General features: G+C 38.6%; 3 protein-coding genes across 4 annotated transcripts; all 3 read left to right on the plus strand.

Annotated features, from left to right (window-relative positions):
- Positions 1-1209: 1209 nt before the first annotated feature.
- On the plus strand, positions 1210-8762 carry LOC122053414 (MADS-box transcription factor 50-like). Of its 2 annotated transcripts, XM_042615459.1 has the most exons (9): positions 1210-1381; positions 1460-1658; positions 6499-6577; positions 6866-6927; positions 7044-7143; positions 7226-7267; positions 7352-7393; positions 7806-7847; positions 8476-8762. In XM_042615459.1, the coding sequence occupies exons 2-9, from the start codon at positions 1477-1479 to the stop codon at positions 8596-8598; spliced, it is 672 nt and encodes a 223-aa protein (XP_042471393.1). In that variant the 5' UTR covers positions 1210-1381; positions 1460-1476; the 3' UTR covers positions 8599-8762. The 2 variants fall into 2 exon arrangements, with proteins under 2 accessions (XP_042471393.1, XP_042471394.1); XM_042615460.1 differs by lacking the exon at positions 7806-7847 and having other exon boundaries at positions 1211-1381.
- A 418-nt stretch (positions 8763-9180) lies between these two features.
- LOC122053413 (ribose-phosphate pyrophosphokinase 1) lies at positions 9181-15120 on the plus strand. Its single transcript, XM_042615458.1, has 10 exons — positions 9181-9421; positions 9720-9899; positions 10849-11097; positions 11975-12118; positions 12274-12441; positions 13209-13278; positions 13772-13853; positions 14438-14597; positions 14689-14770; positions 14899-15120. The coding sequence occupies exons 1-9, from the start codon at positions 9323-9325 to the stop codon at positions 14725-14727; spliced, it is 1191 nt and encodes a 396-aa protein (XP_042471392.1). The 5' UTR covers positions 9181-9322; the 3' UTR covers positions 14728-14770; positions 14899-15120.
- A 1814-nt stretch (positions 15121-16934) lies between these two features.
- Positions 16935-19748, plus strand: LOC122053415. Its single transcript, XM_042615461.1, has 2 exons — positions 16935-18020; positions 19595-19748. The coding sequence occupies exons 1-2, from the start codon at positions 17138-17140 to the stop codon at positions 19618-19620; spliced, it is 909 nt and encodes a 302-aa protein (XP_042471395.1). The 5' UTR covers positions 16935-17137; the 3' UTR covers positions 19621-19748.
- The last annotated feature ends 3518 nt before the right edge of the window (positions 19749-23266 follow it).

Below are 23266 nucleotides of genomic sequence, written 5' to 3' on the forward strand. Positions count from 1 at the left end.
TTAAAGATGATGGAAATTTTAGGGTATTTGATGTAGTGTGTAGTGAAAAGTGATTATCTAAATTTAATAAAGTGGATCATTTACCCTAAATTTTAGATATAGTAATAGAGAAACTGATGTGGATGCTCTAAGATTCGTCTTTCAACTAAAGCGCACCTAATAAGGAAAAATATTTTAGTGATTATCTAAATATGGATATGATCATGTGTGTGGGTGGGAGGATTATGATATTTATTAATTTATAGATAATTTTCTCGCATTTCTTAATTTATGACGTTAAAATCTTCTATTTGTGCGTAATTAAAATGCAAAGAGATAGATTAGAAAATATTCGAATATCAAATCTTTGTTAATGAATCATGCCTCAATTTATACCCTTTTTACCGTGAGTTAAAAATTTAGATTTATGAAAAGTTGAGAAAAATCATCTTAATTGAAAGAAACTTAAATTTCTCATTTTTTTTGTTGAAAAAGAAATGACAATTTATTTTGATGATCACGTTCAGGTTCAATTTAATTAAAATACTTTTTATTATTTTCTAAAGCAAAAATGATATTACTCATCTTAAATTAGTTATTGATCTCACAACAAAATACAGATAAAATATTTTATCCTAACAAAAGTGAATATAATAGTCCCGCGCTACGATGCCGCTGCATTGCGGTTAACGAAATAACATTCCGTATCATCACCAGATAATACCTACCCCGTAAGCGCTCCGTATAACGAAGGGCCCACGCTGGCTCACTTATGGGGCCCACCACTGGTTGCGGCCTATGGGGTGCCATCCGAAATTTTCGTCGAGCCAGCAAGAGCCACGTGCCCCTAAGCCGCCCCCGCTTCCCGATGTATCCATCATACGCGTGTCTTGCTGTGATAAGCGGGAGGACTGATGCCAAGGCGACCTCGTACGAAGTGGGTCCCACATCGAGAATTCGTTCATGGCCCGTTACGCAGTGGACAGCTGGCTCTTGGGCGGCGCCGATCCATCTCGGGTCTACCGTCTACAGCCCCTCACCACTCGTTCCTTGCCACCTGTGTAAAGCAGCACCATCATCGTGCGTTAGTAGTCCTTCCCGTGTCGGGTGTCTCGTTCTAGACAAAACATCGGCGGACAGACTAACTCGGCCCACTCGGGCTGCCCACACGGCGTGCGGGTTGAACAGAAGGGGACTCAAACGCGAAGACTTGTTGGGGTAGCCTTAAGAGGTCACGCACATCGTAATCTCTATTGGTGGCAACACTTTTGCTCTCCGTCGATGGCGTTGTTTTCCTTAATGGGAATGGATCTTGTCCTAAGCGAGAAAAGGAAGAAGAAGAAGTCTTGCTTTCGTCTCTTCATCCTGCCTTGTTCCTTTCTTACCATTTCTGCGGCGACAGGTGAGATCGACTGCTCTTGCGCATCCTCATTCTCATCCGCCTTTTCTTTTCTGGATTCTAATTTGGTTGCGGCAAAAGAGTGAGGAGGAGATCAGATGGTGAGGGGGAAGACGGAGATTCGGCGCATAGAGAACTCGGCGAGGCGGCAGGTGACTTTCTCCAAGCGCCGCAACGGCCTCCTCAAGAAGGCCCGCGAGCTCTCCGTTCTTTGCGACGCCGAGGTCGCCGTCATCGTCTTCTCCCTCAGCGGCAAACTCTTCGAGTTCTCCAGCTCAAGGTTCCCTTCCGATTCCTATTTTTCCCCTTGCAAAGTTAGATTCCGTATCGATTTCCAATTGCGAAAGATCTGAACTTTACAGTTTCATGCGCCCCGCAAATATTCATCCTCTTGCTATTTTTCTCTATATATCTTCTTGTTCACATGATACTGGTTCTTCGATTGGTCTCCCAGTCCGTACGACTAAGGTTTAATCATCGGAACTTCGCAACATTTCCTCGCGGATCCTGCGACAAAAAAAAAAGTGTCTTTCATTTAGCTGGATCAAGTTGTCGATCGTCTTGGTGTTGGCGTCCTTCGAAGGGACCGAAAGTTTGCATTGATTGGCGATTGCATGTGCCATAGGTTTTGATGTGGGTTTCAATACATGTCCGGCTTTGTTTGTGCCCGACTTTGTAGACAATGGAAGTAGTAGCTTTGTTCGCGAATTAATTAACTTCCAGAAGAGGAATCAAGCTTGACGAAAGAAGTAACCCCTAACTAAGGCAGTTTCGTCCTAACTTCTCTCTTCCCTTTCTTTCTATATTCTTCTCCAATAATTCTTCTTTCCTACAATAAATTATACACGGGAATCCGCTTCGGTCACGAAAGAAGTAACCCTTTCCTGTCGTCTTTAAGCAGAAACTATCCATTTGAGCACGAGTTTTATTATCCACATTTCATCCATGCTTCAACATACATCAATGATATTTTCTTCTTATTCTCGATAGAAGTAGACGTTTCATATATTGTTTCTAGAATCCTACTATTAGGAACTTGTTGCAAACATTCAGTTGCCACGTACACTATCCATTCCATGCTCGAAGGTTTTACTGTCTTAATTTGGTTGTTTAAGCTTATTTTCTCAGACATCTATCCTTGAGATCTTCCTTGATGAAGCTACATGACTATAAAAACTGGTTTATGTTAAAAAAAAAAAAGCTTCATATTTCATAATTTTACCTTGATACGCTCTTCTAAAGGGAGTTTCTGACTGTGCTTAATTCCACAAGCAACGGAACAGTTTAAGCAATATTTCCGTGCAATCTTTTATCAAATTTGCACTTGTTCTTAATTAGCAATGAGTTAACTATTTGAATCTATCGAATCTAATATAGAATTCCTAAATGTCATAATACTTTCCTTTTGGCAGTTTAAAAGTGTATTAAAGTTCTTTTTTGTCAACTTAATACTAATAAAGACTTTCTTTTCATACAATGGCGTTACGAATATAAGCTAGGAAATAGTTGATGAGCCATGATTTAGGAATGGCCAAGCTTCAAACTATTTGTTGTCGAGTGCATTGGTGAAGATTTTCATCAATCTTTGAAATTGCTATTATGCAGTTATTGTTCAAAAAAATTCCATGAATCAGGTAGAAATTAGGGCAAGAAGTATCATCACATTGTATATTAATGAGATAATCATTATAGTAGCCAGGTATATAAAACACTCTAGACTAAATGTAAAATACTAATGTGGAACTAAGCATGCTATGCTAATTATAATACTAAATATAATAATTCTATTAATATTAATAGTTCTAATAGTTCCCTCTTATAAGCTGGAGCATAATATCAAGCTTATTGTATGAATTAGAGAAACTAAGTTAGCATGAAAATAATTCAATGACGTTGATAGCCGTATACATGCCAAACAAACCTGTGTGTGTAATGAAGTGAAAAAAAGAAGAAGAAAAACATGATTACTTTGACTTTGATCAATAGAGCAATATATATATATATATATATGAGCTTAGTGGTTAAGTGTAACACTGATTCACGTGTATCAAACTGTTCGTGAATCACTTAATAAACAAAATGAATGTCATTAATTATATAATAGATTAGCTTGTTTACATTTTCAGTCTAAATAAAATACAAACATGTATTGCTTGTGAAATGTTAAAATTGTATTTTTATTCATTTGAAGAAGTATATTGCAATTGATACAAGTACTATTGCATTAGTACGTATTGTTAAAACTTGTAAATAAGTCTATATACAAATTTAGTAAATTGATTTGCTTAAAGCTATGTATAAATTATTTCATCAAAACAGGATATATATATAATGGTTTTAACCTTGAAGAATCAAAATATGTTGGTTCATGAGAGTGTATCAACCCATGGAATCTTTAGAAACACATGAGAAGAGATTCAACAAGAGGAAGCAAACTCTCATTGAGAGATATGATGAAAGCTTGGGTATTGGAACGAGTGTAGGTAGTCGTGTATGAATGCCTAGTCATGGAGGAGGTTATTATTCAAATGGTTCAAGAAGATAGAAATTGAGGTTACCATGGTTCAATATATAGAAAGAGGAGATTTATATAAGATGTCAATGTTTTCATATGTATGATCACTAATTTTCTAAATGTACTATTAAATATACAATGTAGAAGAAGAAGATTAATTTCATGGAAGGATAAGCATGAAGATCAACTCAACTTATTCATGACTCAGGAACAAAAAAATGAAAGAAGAGAAGAACATGTGGTACACAACCATAAAATGGGAGGAGGAATGTTCATCAAGCTTGATGAATCATTTAGTGGCAATATTCTTTTGGAGGAGGTTCACTCAAAATATCAATGGAGAAAAGGTCAAGATTCTCATCAACCTAAGATGCGAGTTATCAATTTAATTTATTCAAACATCTACTTTGTTCAAAACACGAAGAATAATAACTTAAGCATGGTTCAGTTCTTGATGGAAAAAAAAAACAACTAATTAATAACCAAAACACTAAAAATTAAAGACTGCTTGAATGTTTTTGCTACTCAAGAGTATGATATTGCATACTGGTTGAAATAATGCTTTAAAGAACCATCATGGCTTGAGGACTTGAATTTTGGTAATAAGAGAATTATTTACAATTTTTCTACTTTCTTTAAAATTTTCTATTATGTCTTGCTTAACAAACAATATCATAGTGTATAAAGTATATACCTCTTAAAGTAAAACCAAATTCATTTTTGATACGGTGGCTAAGGTGGGTCCTCCCGAGACAAGTAAAAGTCTAGGAGGCCGGCTAACTGAGCAATCAGAATCAAAAGATGGTTAACATTTTGAGCCAAGGTTATCATCATTCGGACCAAGAGCTCGCCTGACTTAACCCCCTGACAAGTCGGGCCTTGAGTTCCAATCTTCTTGTACATGGATGAAGCTTGCAGCCATGAGCTTGCCTAACCGGACTTTTTGGCCGGTCGGGCCTCAAGTCTTGATCTCCTAACATAGATGAAGCTCCAGGTCAAGTATTAATTAGCTCGATTGAGTGTTCCAACCAATCGGATATAATCGGTGCTTGGTCCACCCGAGTTCTCTATTCAAGTGAAGAGCCTGAGTGAAGGCTGAGTCGTTGACTGCATTCATAAAAACTGACCGGGTACCTCTCATGAGTAATAGTCGGTCTGACTATATTAGTGATTCGGTCGGTTGGCTAGAATAGCATATTATGGGCCTCATAGTCAAACGACCTAATATTCTTTTTTGACATTTTGTGCCACGGAGGACAGAGAATATTCTGCATACAAACTGTACTTTCGAAGTTTCTAGCTTGTCAATTGCAAAGCTTGCAGGTATATTTTGGGAAAGGTGTTACCTTTTCTAGAAGTGCTTCAAAATTCGTGCATAGACACAACAATAACATTATAAAAGGGATCTCTATCAATAAACGTAGGTACGCAACACTATATAATTTTACACTCCCCTACTGCTGTTTATTCCACTTACTACGACTCGATCACTGGCTTGTACGTCAGAGGGCCAACGTTGAGGACTCCTTCCGTAGCCTGACCACTAATGCTCCTTTTAATATGCAGGACAACGATGAGTCTTTGTTTGGTCAACATTAGAATCACGTTTCCAGCCAACCATATTCTCAGCTTTTGGACCGGATCAATTTTTAAGATTGCTTGTCCCATTTCTTACTCTTTTATCAGTTATTTTTTCTCAAAATGAACAAAGAGATAGAAGATCTAAAGAAAGAAGGTAAAGTGGCAAAGAAATGCGCATACATGCAATGTTTGAGTTTCCTATATAATTTTGTGATCACTTTCCTCCTTTATTTTATTTTCTCTTTCCAAGTAATCAAACCCTTAAGATATTACTTATCAATTTGATGCCTCTGTAATTAGAACACGCAGAAATATTTTTATAAGTAAAAATCAGGGAATAAAATGTTGGCTTCAAGAAATAACGCAAAGGTATTGTGAAAAAAATGGAAGTGTTCATACTATTTATGCTTTCAAAACCAATCAAGGATATAAATCAAAATAGTGGAATTATCTTCTCATGATAATTCCTTAATCCACACAAATGGAGTTGTGAAACAAAGAATAAACATGGATAGAAGCAGCCTACGTCTAGAGCAGTGTTATTCATCTTCAGTGAAAGATTTGAATAGAGGAAATGTCATATTCTCATTTTACTATACGTTCTTAAAGAAGTAAGCTGTTATATCCTTCTTTCCTCTGGAATATTGAATATTTTCCTCTTTCCTTATCATATTTCCCATATTCGTAGTTTTGAGAAAAAAATCCACTCGGTGAATTATAGTTCCTGAGGTTTCTTTTTATTCTCGTTAAGTTCTACTTCATCTTTCTCTCATTATCAGCTCCCGTTGCCTATGTGCTTTCTCTTTGCCGATGTACTGATTTCAAGTCAAAGTTATAGTTGTGTTGTGCTAAGTTGAGTTTAAAATAATCATCAGCTACGTCAACTGACACATCAGCCCTTAATTAGGATTAAGATTTTATCATGCCGTATAATAATTATTATTTCATGTGGAAAATAATATTATCTTTCTCCAGATTTAGAATTCTACAATTTATTCATGCCTTTTTCAATTGAATTTTTTAGCGCGGAGAGGACGATTGAACGTTATAAGCAGCAAACTGGAAATGGCAACAGAGCTAAAGGAATTGAGAAAGACGTGCAGGTAATCCATCATCTAAGACTCACACCTCTTCTACAATCTGTCTTTTCGTAAGCTCAGATTGCTCCAACCTTAGACTCATAAGGAACCATTTCATATTCTTATTGCTTAGCTAAAGAACATATTGAGCAACAAAAAGTAGTTGAATCCGTAAGAAATTAATATGAGCAGATCTACAGGAGCTGCTAAATTAAGCATGAAGAGATTTAGTGTTGAAAATTTTGCATTTGAACTAGCACTTAGTTTAAGTGGTCACTTAATTTATGCTATATGGATACTGCTATATTGCAGCATAGGAGAACCGAAGCCATTGATACTGCAAACAAAATTGAGACTCTTGAATCTCACAACCGGTACTGATCTATATAAACTCTTATTTACCTGCACCTTGCTTAAATTTTATTACTAGAACCATCAAAAGTGTTTTAAATGAAAATTTCTGCACTCCTTAAACTTAAGTTGGCTCCAGAAAACTCTTGGGCGAAGGATTAGATGGATGTTCTCATGACGAGCTGCTTTCATTAGAGGCTCAGATTGTAAGAAGCTTACAGAAGATTAGAGGAAGAAAGGTGCGGAGAGCCCGTTTTTCTTTAGATGTTATTTGAAGAAAATAAAATAATTATGTCGACTAAAATACAATATCTTGTACAGAAATCGATGTTTGAGGAACAAATTGTGCAGCTAAATGATAAGGTAAGTTCTTAGTTTACGAGGGAGGTTTTAACATTAACATCATCATCGAGTTGTGTTTTCCTTAAATCTGCCGATGCAATGCAGGTGAGGGTGCTTTTAGAGGAGAATGTAAGCTTGCATCAAGAGGTATGAGATCACACAAAAACTTACCTTGTTGAATTTGTGCATGAGAAATTCTTTTAGGGGACAACTTATTAGTGCCAGTTCCTTTCGTGGCTGAACACTTAGTGTCATGTGCTGTCAAAATGTCATCAATTAATTCAAAGATATATAATTTGATAATTGTGCGGTGGCATCTTAGAGAATTGATTAGTGGTTTCTTGCAAAATTGGTGAGCCTTTAATTATATATATGATCAGCCACGAAAAGGATCTACTCAGTAGAATTGTCCTTCTTATAGCTCTAGGCCTGATTTCCATTCAAGCTGCTAGTGATTTAATTTATGCTAGTGATTTTAACTAAGGTAAGTTCTTAGTTTACGAGAGGTTTTAACATCATCATCGAGTTGCGATTTCCTTAATCTGCCGATGCAATGCAGGTAAGGGTGCTTTTAGAGGAGAATGTAAGCTTGCATCAAAAGGTATGAGATCACACAAAAACTTACCTTTTTGAATTTGTGCATGAGAAATTCTTTTAGGGGACAACTTATTAGTGCCAGTTCCTTTCGTGGCTGAACACATGCATGAATGCTAAAGTAAACCTCATGCATGAATGCTAAACCGGAGCACACACAAATCTTAAAGTAAACCTCTTCGAATTCATGGCTCCAAGCTGTATTTTAGAAGGTGCCATCGAACACTCATTAAGGAAATACTATATATATTGTGTTCATGATCCCTGGTGACATCAAATAATTACAAAAGGGGCCGCTAATCATTTAACGGAGGTACTACCATATTTATCTAAAGTGTCATGTGCTGTCAAAATGTCATCAATTAATTCAAAGATATATAATTTGATAATTGTGCGGTGGCATCTTAGTGAATTGATCAGTGGTTGCTTGCAAAATTGGTGGCCTTTAATTATATATATGATCAGCCACGAAAAGGATCTACTCAGTAGAATTGTCCTTGTTATAGCTATAGGCCTGATTTCCATTCAAGCTGCTAGTGATTTATTTATACACTAATTAATCAATCATTGATAGGAGTTACAATAACGGGATGACCCATCTATTTCTAACTTGATTTTGATGGTTCTTTCTCAAGAGCCATCGCCATGCAGAGGCTCAACTGCAGCTAAGAGCTGGCAGAGATGCTGATCCAACAAATAACGTGGAGGTAGAAACAGAGCTCGTAATTGGAATGCCAGGAACTAGGGAGGTTAAATGAAAACATAATCCATGTCAATGTTGATCAAACTTACAACACATGGAATTTAATTTTAACTTACTAGCAATAAATTTGAGGAGCTTTACTGTCATGGGCTGAGGGAACAATTAATGTGGAGAAATTATTAATGTTTCTGACACTTCAATAAAGCCACGAATTATTTACATCAGTTGTTTGTATTACACAATTGATCATTAATTAATTGTTTCCGCGTGCTAAAGTCTAAATTAGAGCCAAACGTTCTTCATGAATAAAATTTAGAAATTATGAATAAATTTATTTTTATTTTTTTAAAAATTATTCATAATATGTTTAAATAAAAAAATATAAGTTGTATGGATTGTATAACATTACATTATTAATTGAACTTATAAAAAAAATGCTAAGTTCAATAGCATTTTTAATAAATAAGTTTGAATAAATTTAATAAATAATACAGTTAAATTCCGATCGGCACAACTCACTCCGGTTCATTTACACTGACTGATTTACCTAAATAAATGTGCCATTTAAATAGAAAAATGGGGCAAAAAATGAAACTCCACAAATACTTTTCCACGGGCCCACTTTTCTACGGTCTTTATTTCCCAGGAAAGGTATTCTCCTCAGGACCGGTATTACTCCTCTAACTCGCGTACTCTACTCGCTCCGAGGGCGTGCTGCTCGAGGGTTTTCGTCGGTGCTGATTCTAGAGATATCCTAATCAGTTCCCCTCGAGCTCCCGATGACTTCGTCGGCGTTCCTCCATACCGCCGCCCAATTGGTTTCTCTCCGTCACAAGAGCTTCGTGATTTCCCGCGCTTCTCCCTGTCTCCCGGCTGTGGTAAGCTTTTTCAATGTTAGATTTGAAGGTTCCTTTTTATACTTGCTACGCCGCTGTAGTTCACGCTGCTATCCTCTGATTTTTGTGTGGTCTTGATGTTGGGATCTGCTCTTCCTGATGTTTTTTATTCCTCTTCTTCTCTGGGTGTACTTTCTTGTGTGGAAGTAGAGCGTCAAATACTCAAATGGCAGAAAACAGTCAAAAATTCTTTCTATTATTGTTTTAGTTAGAGCTTTCGTGTGGATGTGTTGTTTGAGGCGTTCTGCCTGATCTAAATGCATCCATTGAACGGATGCAGAGTTGCAGACTGGTTGGACCGTTGCAATCGTCTAACAATGGCGTACTGCCGGGCATCTCACTCTTCAGTGAGAAGATATTACCTGGGCCTTTGACACTACCAGGAACGAGAGATGCTGGCCCCAAGTACGACACGAGACTGCGTATCTTCTCAGGCACTGCCAATCCGTCTCTTTCTCAGGTAAATTTCACTAGTAGTTTGGTTTTCTTTAATTGGTTTCCTTGAAATTTTTGTCATACTTGAACGTTGATTTGATAATTAGAAATCAAAAACAAGTTATTATCTTACAGCTTAAATGCTGATGTTTTATACACTAATTTGATTGGGCAAATTAATTCTTTGTTTTTTCATTTCTGGTTCCCTTTTTAGTAAATACTCGGAGATAGCGTGAGTTATTTTAGGAAACTGCTTAATTAATGAGTTGAGTTCTGTCAACATAACTTTTGCAAGATATGAAAATTTTATCATCATGAAAGTGGCTGACTGACTAATATTGCTAAAGCAATTCCACCAAATTCAAAGTTAAGTTTCATTTGATGGTTTCAATGTTATAAAACTCATGATTCAAAGTTTGAAACTAGTCAGTCAAATCTAGATACCATTTAATCCTTGTGAACAATTGAGGAATTCAGTCCTTAACTATCGGTTGAATCTATCTGCATTTCCCATATCACTTATTTTTTTAAGGATTAATTGACTGCAATTAAAAGTGTAGAATAGAGATAAATCTTTACTATCTCTTACTCTTATATTGTTAAATGGCATTACTATCATTTTTTGTTCAACCTTTATCCTAGCAAGAGCCATTTAGTTATTTGCCTATTTATTAAATTGTGAAAGACTATTTAGTAGTTCCAGCTTTATCAGCTATGACTAACTGAACATTCTCTACAAATTGTTGCTTGCCTTATTCTTTGCTCAATAGTCAAAAAATTAATCTATCTTCTTCTTTGGTAATTAGAGGCTCTAGTATGAGATTGATCAGTTCTCCTGGAAAATCATTTTTAATGCAATTGGAATACCATTTAATCTGATATTTTAAAGACGCGGTACTTATTTTCTTCAATATTTTTCTATCCCTTTTTCATAGTGTTAAGTAATGACCATATTTCCATCCTTCTCTTGGTAGGAAATTGCTAGCTATTTAGGCCTGCAACTTGGTAAGATCAACATAAAGCGTTTTGCAGATGGGGAAATTTATGTTCAACTACAAGAGAGTGTTAGAGGATGTGATGTCTTTCTTGTTCAACCAACCTGCCCACCAGCAAATGAAAATCTTATGGAGCTTTTGGTGATGATTGATGCTTGTCGTAGAGCTTCCGCAAAAAACATCACTGCAGTCATACCTTATTTTGGCTACGCAAGAGCAGATAGAAAGGTAAAAGTAACTTTGTTTTGCACAAAATGATTCTATTCTTTAGTGATTCTTATGTAGATACACACTTGTGTGATATATACACACACAAGAATGTTACCCTACTTACCTTATGGTGCTTACCTTGTGAGCACCAAGTATATTTTTTTTAGAGGTTAGGGTTTAGAATTTAGAGTTTAGTCTTTAGGGTTTGGGTTATAGTATTACAGCTAAAGAAATTAAAAAAGAGAAACCAAAAAAAATAAATAAATACACATGGTGCTTACTTTGTGAGCACCATAAATATTTTTAGAGCTTAGGGTTTAGAATTTAAGGTTTAGCCTTTAGAGTTTAGGGTTTGGGTTATAGTATTAAAGCTAAAGAAATTAAAAAGAAAAACCAAAAAAATAAATAAATAAACATGGTGCTCACAAGGTGAGCACCATAAGGTAAGTAGGGTATCAAGACTCTCTTTCTCTCTCTCTCTCTCTCTAAACACACACACACACACACACACACACACACCTATGAAGATGTTAGCCTGCACACTCTGTTTGTGTGCAACGTTGGGCGACTAGTGGGATTCCGGGTGCCCCGATTAAATTTCGAGGACTCAGGACGTCCGGAATCCCACTCAGTTGCCAATGCGTCACACACAAACGGGGTGTGCAGGGTTTATATATATATATAATTCCATTTTATTAGTCTGGTAGTCTGGTGGTCCTTGCTTATGCCTATTGCATTTCTTCTGAATTGTATAATTTCATTATGCTTCATTTGTGGTTTGCAGTATATTTATCAAGTTTTCTTCATTGGTGACACTTTGAGAATGTTTACCTGGATATACTGTGTTGATTCATGCCAATAAACTTTAGTATGATTTGTTTGCTTTCTTTCTCAGACACAAGGTCGTGAATCTATTGCTGCAAAGCTTGTAGCTAACTTGATCACAGAAGCAGGTGCAAACCGCGTAATTGCGTGTGATTTGCACTCGGGGCAGTCCATGGGATACTTTGATATTCCAGTTGATCAAGTGTATGGCCAGGTAACTTTTTTTTTTTCATGTCTGTTTTTACAAGAGCTTTTAGTTCAAATGTTGATTTTGGCTTCTTCTGGAGGTAAAATGTGAGACAATTTTGATTTGATGCATTGGTTTTCTATTGTAATTGAATTGAGTGTGTTATCTCTTACTGTTTGTAGCCTGTGATACTTGACTACCTGGCTAGCAAGACAATTTGTTCAAATGATTTGGTAGTGGTATCACCTGACGTTGGAGGAGTGGCTAGAGCACGTGCATTTGCAAAAAAGTTATCTGATGCACCTCTTGCCATCGTTGATAAACGGCGTCATGGGCATAATGTAGCTGAGGTGATTTTAGATATTTTTATGGATTGATTCTTATCTAGTTATTACATTTTTCGTTTCATATAAATTGGTTTTTCCTGTCTTTTTATGTTGACATTATAACCTATTCAATTTGAACGTGGGAGAGATCAGAAAGCTGATTGTTATTCTGCGACTGACAACACTTGTTTGGGGGAAAAAAATGAAACCATAATAAGATGGTAGATGAGTTTATTTATAAATCCATAAGACTTTGCTTTAGTGTTTTGGTGTTCAATTGGAATGAAAACTGTACATTAGGATTTTGAGTTGTGTTCTCGTGTGAACAACAATAGCTCATGACAAAATTGAAATAACATAGATATGTGTTCAAAGAAGTCCAACGTGCATTGATTCTAGTAGCCGGCAAACTTATGCTTGTTACATCCATGGTTGGTTCTGACTGACATGGTAGAAATTTCTTGACTATCCTACATTTGTATTACATATTACACATTCTATTATTATTATTCTCAATGGTATTCATCCTGTATTTTCTTATCTGTTGCTGAAATTTTCTTATAAATATTTTTCTCTTTACCTGTAGATTTTTAAGTTGTCATATCTTCACAAACAGGCACATAAAAGTTCAGTAAATTTTTAAACTGCATTACTGTTTGTGCTTTATACTTCTATAATTTAATATATCACCAAGTCTCAGAACTTTTTGTTGTATTACTTGGCTGAAGAGTTCAAGTACAACTTTATATTTGTATCATGAATGTGGTTGACTGACTGTTGCCGTTGTGAAGGTGATGAATCTGATCGGTGATGTTAAAGGAAAAGTTGCTGTGATGGTGGATGACATGATAGATACTGCTGGTAAGTGAGACTATGGTTCTATTAGAACTTGATCTCATGCGCATTGAAAATGAATACAATGGTTGCAACTTGAATATTGGACCGAATGTATCTGATGTTACTGATGGCACATATCTGTCTGTCAATGGTTTCAAATATCATTCCATGCTAGTTGACACTGATGAAACATCTCGTTACACTTTCTGATCATCAAGTGCATCTTGGTTCCACTTGTGTGTAGAACAGACATTCAATCTGATTGCATCAATTTGTACTTATTTTATCTTAACTTAATAGGCATCTCTGTTTGGTTTCATCTAAATAACTTTTGCTAGTTGGCTTCAAGGTTTAAAGCCGTGCTTGGTTACTGGTCCTGTACAGAACAGGCTTTGCTCCAGTAAAATACATGTGGTCAACGTTATTCAGAGTTTGTATTGACAATCAAGAAACCATGTGAACATTACAGATTTGATTTTGTTGGTTGGGACTCAGATTAGCATTTTACTAAGCGTAGGTACGATTGCGAAGGGTGCAGCGCTATTACATCAAGAAGGGGCAAGGGAGGTTTATGCTTGCAGCACACATGCTGTCTTTAGGTATGTTTCTTTTTCTAACTGTAATATAATTATATTTAATTTACAGAACTGGTTAAATTTTAATGTTTACACTGAATTGGTAGGAGACTTCTTTTCACAATATCAACGATTGTTCTTCATTGATGTAATTGTCAAAGTCAGTGAGATACTATAGAATTTTCTCAGATTAATTCGTACATAAAATAATAATAGTTATTAAATTCCTTTTAACAAATTTGGCAGTTGCCCTACAAAATATGAAACTTTATTATTTTTGTCAGATTTGTCAGGTCTCAATATGTATCTCACACTTATGATTTGTATTATATAAGTTTGTTCAAATATATTAGAATTATTATACAACATTGTTGGATACACGTTTGAACTTTATGATGCATGTTTTTTTCTTTGGACTTCACTTGTATTTCTTAGTTTTTTTTCTTGTTTTTGTGATATATCATAAAATCCATGTAGTATATCGAATTAAAGTAGGATAAAATCTGGTCATAGTAATCAAGATAAGAAATGGTCATAGTTGTCTTTTCAGGGTGTGTTACTTTTTTACATCTGTATGGCCGTTTGGTAACTGTTTCCATATGTTGCAGCCCTCCTGCAACTGAGAGATTGTCTAGTGGCTTGTTCCAGGAAGTTATCGTCACCAACACTATTCCTGTGTTGGAACAACAAAATTTTCCCCAGTTGACTGTTCTTTCTGTTGCAAACCTGTTAGGCGAGACAATATGGCGTGTTCATGATGATTGCTCAGTAAGTGAAATTTCCAAAGTTTCATTCTCTACTAGATGAAAATTGTCAATACCTCATTTGCCCTCTCCTAACATTCACAAGCTTCTTCTAGGTTGGTTATGCACCCTATTCGAGTTTGGACATCGACTGATGGTTCTTTTCAATTCAGTGTTGCTGACTATCATGCATTACTTGTACGTTTGGTATCTCTCTTTTCAATATCTGATGAAGATTTTAACTATCTTTACCCAACTTAACAAATTGGTCCACTGTTAGTTCAATATTGGCTGGACTTAGCCACCTAAAATCTAGCTTTGGGCAGGTTTGGTGACTGAAGAAACGTTCAACAGAATAGCTGGAAAATCACTCAAAAAAAAAAAAAAGATACAGACCAAGGAACATGCGATTTCTATGGGGTTTGACTGGGTAAGCAGAAGTACAAACTGTATTTTTTATGATTTGATTCTCTTATCTGTACTCACCAAATTACTACTGTAATAATGAGGGAGATATCATGAAGTTTTCTTGGAGATTAGAAATTTAATACTATTGCTTAAAACATGAGCCTGTAAACGTAGCTGAAGCACTGGAAATTATTGCAGTGTCACATCAAAGCCAGTGGACCAGCTTTAGGTGAACAGTAGACTTGGACCAGTTTTTTTTTTGTTCTTCTAAACGTTGCAGTTCGAAGAATGCAAGCGAACGGGATCTTCTATGAAGTGAGGTGATATGGGTAAAAGTCACCGTTGGCCATAAGGATCTTGGCTTGTAGTCACTTCTACGATCAGTACAGTTTGATCGCAAGTTGATCCACAGCAAACAAATGAAACCGATCGAAGTCCGACTCTTGGCGTTGGTTTAGAAAGCAAGAAAGACAAAAGGTGTCTTTCAGTCTCTCCTGCTTGACAGGCTAAGCTAAGTACCTTGGCCAATTTATGCCCACCCTAATAAGCTCACGCTAAGGCATCCTTGATATGCTTTCACTCGGAAGACCCACATCCACCTCATGCCCATACTTGTATTATTGTCTGAATTCCGCAGTTATTTTCAATCTAATAAAACAACCATATCACGATATAAATTGATTTTTTTGTCATTAGTTTAGTTATTTTGGGGAATATGGTTTTCCTTAACCACCTAATCAATATTTTAAAAAATTGGGTGTGTAATCTGGCCAAGTTGATGGTTGGTCTAAGCTTTAGATAGGACTGAGCATAAATTTATGGTTTGAATCAATCAAAAGGACAAGCGATAGGGATGCAAGGCGTCATTTAGTTCTTAAACAAGATTATTCCTGTCATTTTGTAAATGTTTCCAGTTTGACTTTCTTTGCTTCGGATAAATGTTGTAGAAGGGAGACTGCACCGAGCCGGTGGAATGTGCCTGAATAGTTTAGTTAAGGAGGTGTCAGAAAATTAAATTTGGTCTATTATGAGACGCTAATTAATGCTGTGACCAACTTGCAACAGCCAATTGTTTAAAGAATATCGCATTAATTTCAAAGGAAAATGATAGTTAGGACAAACAATTAAATTTAGAAAATTAAAGCTGTTATTGTATATGAACTAATCACGATCGCGAAGTTACTACTAATCAACCATTTCACGTCTTCGTATACCATTTTATCAAATCATTTTGTAGTTCTATTTTGATTCCCAAATTATCATTAGAAAATTGCATAGAAAAAAAATTTCTGGCGGCAACACCTGAAATTTAGGTTATGGTATAAACACTATAGAGAGAAAATCCAAAGGTAAATTTGGGGGAAAAAAAATAAATACCTGTTGCAGTATGCTTCAAATCTCAATCGGCGTGGGAATGTTTTATTAATAAAGTTTGACAGAGGAGAGAGAGGAGAGGTTTAGAATAGAATTAGAAAAGTTAAAAAAATCGCTTGAACGTGATTTTCAAAATAGGTTAACTATTAGTTGAATTTTGTTTTAAAAGATATTCTACTTTTATTCAGCACCTTGCATTTTGTCCCTTATTAAAAAATTGGGGGCACTAACCCAATTAATTGAAATATGAAGGCAAATTGTTAATTACTCCAATCTTCTACCTGGCCGAGGAGGGACACGGCAACGGCAGCGACCGGCGCTCCCACCAAGAAAATTAATTGGCCCCTTTCTCTATCTGTTTGCATTGATTTATTATGGACCGTGCGATTCGTATCAGATGGTCATCGTTTAACAGTTGATGCCCGATCTGCAAATGATCCATAGAAGGTAAGAAAACTGGGTACCGAAGCAGGTAGTTCGGAAACACTTTTCGGTCGGTTAGGTAATCATGCTCCGGCGGCGTGACTCTTTCTCCTAAACTGATTTCGTGCGATCCTCGCCAAAGTGTGCACTGCTTAAGATGCATCCGGGAGCTCACCGTAACATCGTTTACAAATATAAAAACTCTCATTTATTGGCTCTTGAAAACGGGCAGGTCAGCGGGGCATGGTCTCTCCCTCTTTCTCTCCCAGCGCCAGCGGTGGATGGCCGTAGTGACGAGGAGTGGCGGCGGCCGAATACAGTGAAAAGCGACTTCGAGGCGGCGTCATCGAAGGCTGCGCGATGAAGTGCAGGATCCATCCCTATGAGTACGGTGACGGCGTCTGCGCCTCCTGTCTCCGGGAGCGTCTTCTCACCCTCATTTCAGCCCAAAATGAGCTCTCCGCCACCAACTCTGCCTACCGGAGGTTCGACCTTGCTGCTTCCGGATCGGATCCGCCTCCTCCTCGTCGAGCCCCTTCTCCTCACATTTTTCACCGCCGATCCGTCGGAATCGAGGCCTCCCCCGCCCACTCCCGCGACTTCCGTCGCTTCTTCAGCACCCCGCAGGCCGGCCCCGCCTTTAGGGCGGCAAACGGTGGCGGATCGTTGGGAGATCTCGATGGCGGTTACATCCGGAAGCAAAGATTCTGGGCTTTGAAATCCCTCTTTAGGCGCCGCAGATCGGAGAAGGTGGAGCCCGATTTGGGGCCTTGCGAGGGACCGTCCTCGAGTTTTTGGCTCTCAACGCTGATTCGTGGCCGGCGAAACAATAACCCTAAGAAGAAGCCACAGCTCTCTGGCGAGGAGGAGTCGACGCGGCCGTCGCGGCGACCGCGGAGGTCTGGCCGCTGTTCGGACAGGGGAATGTCGCCGGCGATGGACGACGAGGATAACTTCGATTTAGAATCCTCAACTGACTCCTCGTGGAGGAGAGCGACCCCCTCACCGATGCGAAGGTTCTCGGCGAACCCTCGTCCGCCTCGTAGCGTCAGCGCGGTCTCGGGGCTCTCCGTATGCCTCAGCCCACTTGTGAGTTTCGGGCAAGAGGCGAGACGAAGTCATCCGACGGATTTGGGGATGTCCGGTGAGCTTCGCAGCCCGGTAAGTTCCATCCACCGCCGGACTCCGGCCGCCGGGCTCTCCACTCTCGCGCCCAACCGGTCGAGGAAGCTCTCTGACATTGGTAGGTTCAAATGACGGTTTCACCCCTCAACTTTCCTTGTTTTACCTCATCATTCATCGCCATCGTTATAAATTGTCTCTCTCAAAATTACGTAGCGTTGTATAAAAAAAATATGAAATTAAAAAAAAAAGAAGAAATTGCTGGGTCGAGGCATTAATTGACCTACAATAGTGAAGTCCCCTAAATTAACAGGAGATTTTTTTGCAACGCTTTCAATCAGTCAAATGCTGCAATTGTTCTAATGGATTTTTTTTTTTGATATTTTTTAAAAATGTAAATGATGATGCAACTCTGCCATGCCTTCTTCATTTTTCTATTAATGAGATTGTCCAGTAGTAGGAACTCTTGGTGTTGGAAGTGGGAAGTTCAGATTAAATGCCATGATGGGCTTCCTACATCAGGCCCAATACGTTGGGCCCATGGAATTAAATTAGGAATATATCTAAATATATATCATGCGAATCTAGTAAGTAGTATATTACACTGCATATTGAATTTAAACAAGTTGATTCAGAACTTGTCATGCTATTTTGTATGGTTGAAGTCAATTTGTAATTGTAAAAATTCTAAACTTATCTGGTAGATGTTGGTAGCGTGTTTTGTAAATCAATGAAAGGAGCCTTCTGGTGACATGTTTTTTATGTGATTGTGATTCAGATATGAGAGGAGTGTTGTTGTCTTTTGGGTGGGGTGGGGTGGGGTGGGGGACAGATTATAGTGATGAGTGGTTGTTGATGATGGGGTACTCGAGCCACTTCAGTATTATTAATATGCAGGCGATTGGGTGTCACTTCACTAATGATTTTTTCCTCAGTGCAAGATATGATGATTCTTCTGGTTGGATTGAGATACACACATAAGGTCAAACATGCACAAACCTTTTCTGCTCATGCTCAAACAGTGGTGCCACCACTGGTCAGCTCAAAATAATTTTATTGTATTAAAAGTTTGATAGAGCATTTTTCCTAATCCTTTGTGTATTTTTTTCTTTGGTTAAACAAGTCATGTTCTAACATTGATTTTTTATTTTAACCGAATCACGACTCAATCATAGTGTTTCCTCTTAGTATTTGAGTTGGACTTTTGACCTCTTACATTGACTTAGAAACCAACTTGCATTGTTAAAAGTATATAGAATATACCACGAGTTAGAGTTTTAGATAAGTTTAGGATAAGATTTTCTAAATAGAAATTAGAGATTAAGTTAAGATGGTCAATAAGGAAGCTTTCATATTTTAAATTTGACTTTTGACTTTTCAAACTCATTTGCAAATTAATTTAGTAGTGTAAAACGAGAGAATGACTCACCAGTCATGTGAATTGTTTTACTAGATGAATCGTTGACAAAGAAATTATATCTGAGTTCTTTGTAATTAAGTTGGTTTAAATATTTTATAAAATTATGGTTATACTATGTATATGATCGCCTAACAAATGCTTCACAGAGACGCCGTTGCTTTTGTGAGCTACTATTTCTTTCGTCTTCTCGTTTGATTTCAATCAATCATGCTAATTTCGTCAAAATTAAAGTACGTTGTGATTTTGAGTACTGCTGAAAAATATAATCAATCAAGGGCGGCGGCCGGCTATACGAGGTTGAAACAGGGAGGAGAGATGTCGCTTGCTGCGGAGGTGAATCTGCCAGGGCCGTCGATCTCTGTTTCGCAATCGATTGCAGTGTTTGGAAGCACAGGATTGGACGTGTTTGGGGTTGGATTGACGATTTGTTTGGTTGGGACGAATGTTTGTTTGTTTGTTTGTTATGAATAATCACAATTTGTTCTTGAAGTTAATTTGTTGTTCGACTTTGATTTTCAATATTTCATTCCAGAAAATTTTGATTCCTTGCGTGCAAAGGATGCAACTTTGATTTCGGTACAAGGTTTAAATCTGCATTATTATTATTATTATTATTATTTCCATTTTAGTAAAAGACCGCCTGATATGGTTAGTAGAAGACAAATATTATGTTGGATACAAATAATTTGTTGCCAAGATATACAGGATATTAGTTAAATTTAAATTATTTTGAATTAAATTCAATTTACAGTCAAGATGATTTAAGCGGATAATCTCAGACTGTCAGTAGGGACTGGTTTTTATCCAAGCGTCAACCTCAGAGTGACTGAGTGAGCAGAGCGTCCGAGCTGAGATGACAGGCCGGGAAGACAAGTCTAGCGAGAGGTAGGCCTGTCGAAGCAGTCAGGCCGGGCTGCAGATCGGTCGGGAAGACAGGTTTGGTCGAGCAGATAGATCGTGCGATGCAGACAGGTCTGGCGAGAGGTAGGCCTGTCGAAGCAGTCAGGTCGGGCGGCAGATCGGTCGGGAAGACAGACTGGGTGAAGTAGACAGGTCTGGTTAGAGGCAGGCCTGTCGAAGCAGTCAGATCGGGTGGCAAACCGGTCGGGAAGACAGACCGGGCGAATCAGACAGGTCTGGTGAGAGGCAGGCCTGTCGAAGCAGTCAGACTGAGCGGCAAACCGGTTGGGAAGACAGACCGGGCGAAGTAGACAGGTCTGGGGAAGCAGTCAGACCGTGCGGGAAGACAGGTCTGGTCGAGCAGACAGGTCGGGAAGACGGAGAAGTCTGTCGGTCGGATGAAGAGACCGACTGGGCGAGCTAACCGAGGCCTACGAGTCACAGTTTCTTTGAAACAAATTCACCCCATCTCCGGCAGTGCTTTGAGGTTTACTCGGGTCATTTGTTTTCCAGGATACAACGGTTGACTGCGAACTCCACCAAGCACCGGTGGTCATGGCGAACTTGTAGGATCGAAAAGAATTTAGATATCTCCACAATTACATGATATTGTCCACTTTGGGCCTAAGCCCTCATGGTTTTGCTATTGGGCTCTCCCCAAAAGGCCTCATGCCAATGGAGATATTTTTTCTCTTATAAACTCATGATATTTCCCATGTGTTTCTAATATGGGACTATGTTTGCAACCTTGCAACCCCAACAATCCCCCCCTCAAACAAAGGACTATAGGCTTCCCACGTCCGATCCTTGACCCATCAGGTCTTCCTGTCTCTCGGTCCACCCGACCTACTATGACTTCCTTGCCTAGTCGCAACTAGGACTTCCTGCCTGGTGTCTGGTCGTCTTGATCTGAACATAGGGGCCCCTACTTTCTTTGTTCGAGGTCAATATTGTACCCACATGGCTCAATCAGACCATAGCTCTTGTGCACAGTCAACGGTTAAATCTTCTGGCAGTCCGGGCTCTAATACCAATTGTAGGATCGAAAAGAATTTAGATATCTCCACAATTACATGATATTGTCCACTTTGGGCCTAAGCTCTCATGGTTTTGCTCTTGGGCTCTCCCCAAAAGGCCTCATGTCAATGGAGATATCTTTTCTCTTATAAACTCATGATCTTTCCCATGTGTTTCCAATATGGGACTATGTTTGCAATCTTGCAACCCCAATAGAACTGAGTGACACCCGATTGCTATCACGGCCACTCCTCCGAGCAGGAGTTGCACGACAGAGGAGGAGGAGGAAAATGGAGAGCCTATTCCTTTGAGCCTATTCCTTTGCTTGCTGTGCGTCTTCTCTGTTTCAACCTCGTATAACAGGAAATAGGCTCTGCACGACAGAGAAGGAGGAGGAAAATGGAGAGCCTATACATGTTTTCTATTTTTAGGAGTCGAATTTGGAGAAGAATTGATGTTCGTGGCTGATTCTATAACTAGACGACGGAAAGAAGGCACTAGGTGTGACTGCCACACAACCATACCAAGGGGAGTGACCTTGGCCGTGTGAGGGTGAGAGGGTCGTGTAACTTTAGCAGCAAAGGAGAAGGACATGGCCGTGTGAGAGCCACACGACCGTGTCACTTTTGAAGCCAGTAAGAACACGACCGTGTATAGTTACAGGGCCATGTAGCCTTTCCAGAGATAGAGATTGCCCTGGCCATGTATTCTTACATAGCCGTGCAGCCTTACCAGAGCCAAAGAATGACATGGCCGTGTGTGCCACACGGCCGTGTGACACTTCCAGAGACAAAGGCTGGGCAGGCCGTGTGGATCTGCACGGTCGTGCATGCCAGCCAGGGATGAAGCTTAGCATGGTCGTGTGAGGATCACACGGCCGTGTGACCTTAGTCGAGAAGGGGACTGGTAGGGTCGTGTGGTACCCAAATGCCCAGGGCTTCTTCCTCTTTGAAAGGGGGAGGATCTCCCTTTGGGGAGATCAGTTCTTGGGCATGTTTCTAGCATTCGAAAGGCGATTTCCGTCCAAGATTCGACTCCAAGAGCGGAGGATTAGTTCCAAAGATCACTCGTCATATTGAGATAAGCATTCCTTTATATTTTATTGATTTGGATCAGAATGTCTATAATCTTCTTGTCTTCGACTCTTTCCTCATTTTCTATGGAGTAGATCCCTTGTTCTATGAAGGAGGGAGTATTTGTGATGTAAATTGATGTAAGATTCATGGATTTGCCATCTTCTTGATTTAAGGATATTGTTATATTTTGTATCAATCAATCTTGTATGGATTATTGTGTTTTGTGCCTAATTACCGTTCTTGATTGGTTGTTTGTATTTCTTGTGAATCTTGTAGAGGAATTCACTAAATTGTATGACTGAGGGGCGTCGTGATAGGACTGCCCCGCTAACGAACATTTAGGGAATCACCTTGAGGGGTGAATCAAGAACCTACAAAGAAGTAGGACGGATTGATATGCTGAATTCTATATCTTAATGTAAATTAATTAGTGATGTGTTTCTATGTCGTATGACCGAGGGGCATCGTGACAAGGCTGCCCCGCTAACGGACTTCGTAGGGATCATAACTCTTTGATTGCTTAAGGTTTAGATGTGAGCCCTTGACCGGTGTTTTCTGCAGGAGATAACTGGTGACTTCTTACGAATACATTACAATTGAGGACAAGGATTGGTAGATTGTATTATATTAATGAATATCATAAAGAAAAACTAACTAGTATGATGCGGAAAATAATTACTAGATACACCTTCCTCTGTATGCAACAACCTCTTGATCTTCTACCGTGTTCCTCTTCTTATCCCGGACGTTGTGTGGGCAATGATCTACTGAGATGAGAACTACCCAAAGTCTTCTTCTCCTTGCAAGGTTCGGCCACCACAAGTACTCCAAGAATAGATGAGGTTCGACCACCACCACCAAGCTCCAAGGGATGCTTCCTTTCTCTCCTTCTTCTCCAAGCTAGAATCCAGCCACCTTCAAGCTCCATGAGATGATGAGGTTTGGCCAATGAAG

Source organism: Zingiber officinale, chromosome 3A (genome assembly GCF_018446385.1).
Source record: "Zingiber officinale cultivar Zhangliang chromosome 3A, Zo_v1.1, whole genome shotgun sequence".
Taxonomy (NCBI): Eukaryota; Viridiplantae; Streptophyta; class Magnoliopsida; order Zingiberales; family Zingiberaceae; genus Zingiber; species Zingiber officinale.

Coding starts and splice junctions, on each gene's coding strand:
- LOC122053414 (XM_042615459.1), top strand. CDS start 1,477: ATGGTGAGGGGGAAGACGGAGATTCGGCGCATAGAGAACTCGGCGAGG. Junction 1,659..6,498: donor TTCGAGTTCTCCAGCTCAAG/GTTCCCTTCCGA, acceptor TGAATTTTTTAG/CGCGGAGAGGACGATTGAAC. Junction 6,928..7,043: donor ACTCTTGAATCTCACAACCG/GTACTGATCTAT, acceptor AGTTGGCTCCAG/AAAACTCTTGGGCGAAGGAT.
- LOC122053413 (XM_042615458.1), top strand. CDS start 9,323: ATGACTTCGTCGGCGTTCCTCCATACCGCCGCCCAATTGGTTTCTCTC. Junction 13,279..13,771: donor TGACATGATAGATACTGCTG/GTAAGTGAGACT, acceptor TACTAAGCGTAG/GTACGATTGCGAAGGGTGCA. Junction 14,598..14,688: donor GTGTTCATGATGATTGCTCA/GTAAGTGAAATT, acceptor AGCTTCTTCTAG/GTTGGTTATGCACCCTATTC.
- LOC122053415 (XM_042615461.1), top strand. CDS start 17,138: ATGAAGTGCAGGATCCATCCCTATGAGTACGGTGACGGCGTCTGCGCC. Junction 18,021..19,594: donor GAGGAAGCTCTCTGACATTG/GTAGGTTCAAAT, acceptor TAATCAATCAAG/GGCGGCGGCCGGCTATACGA.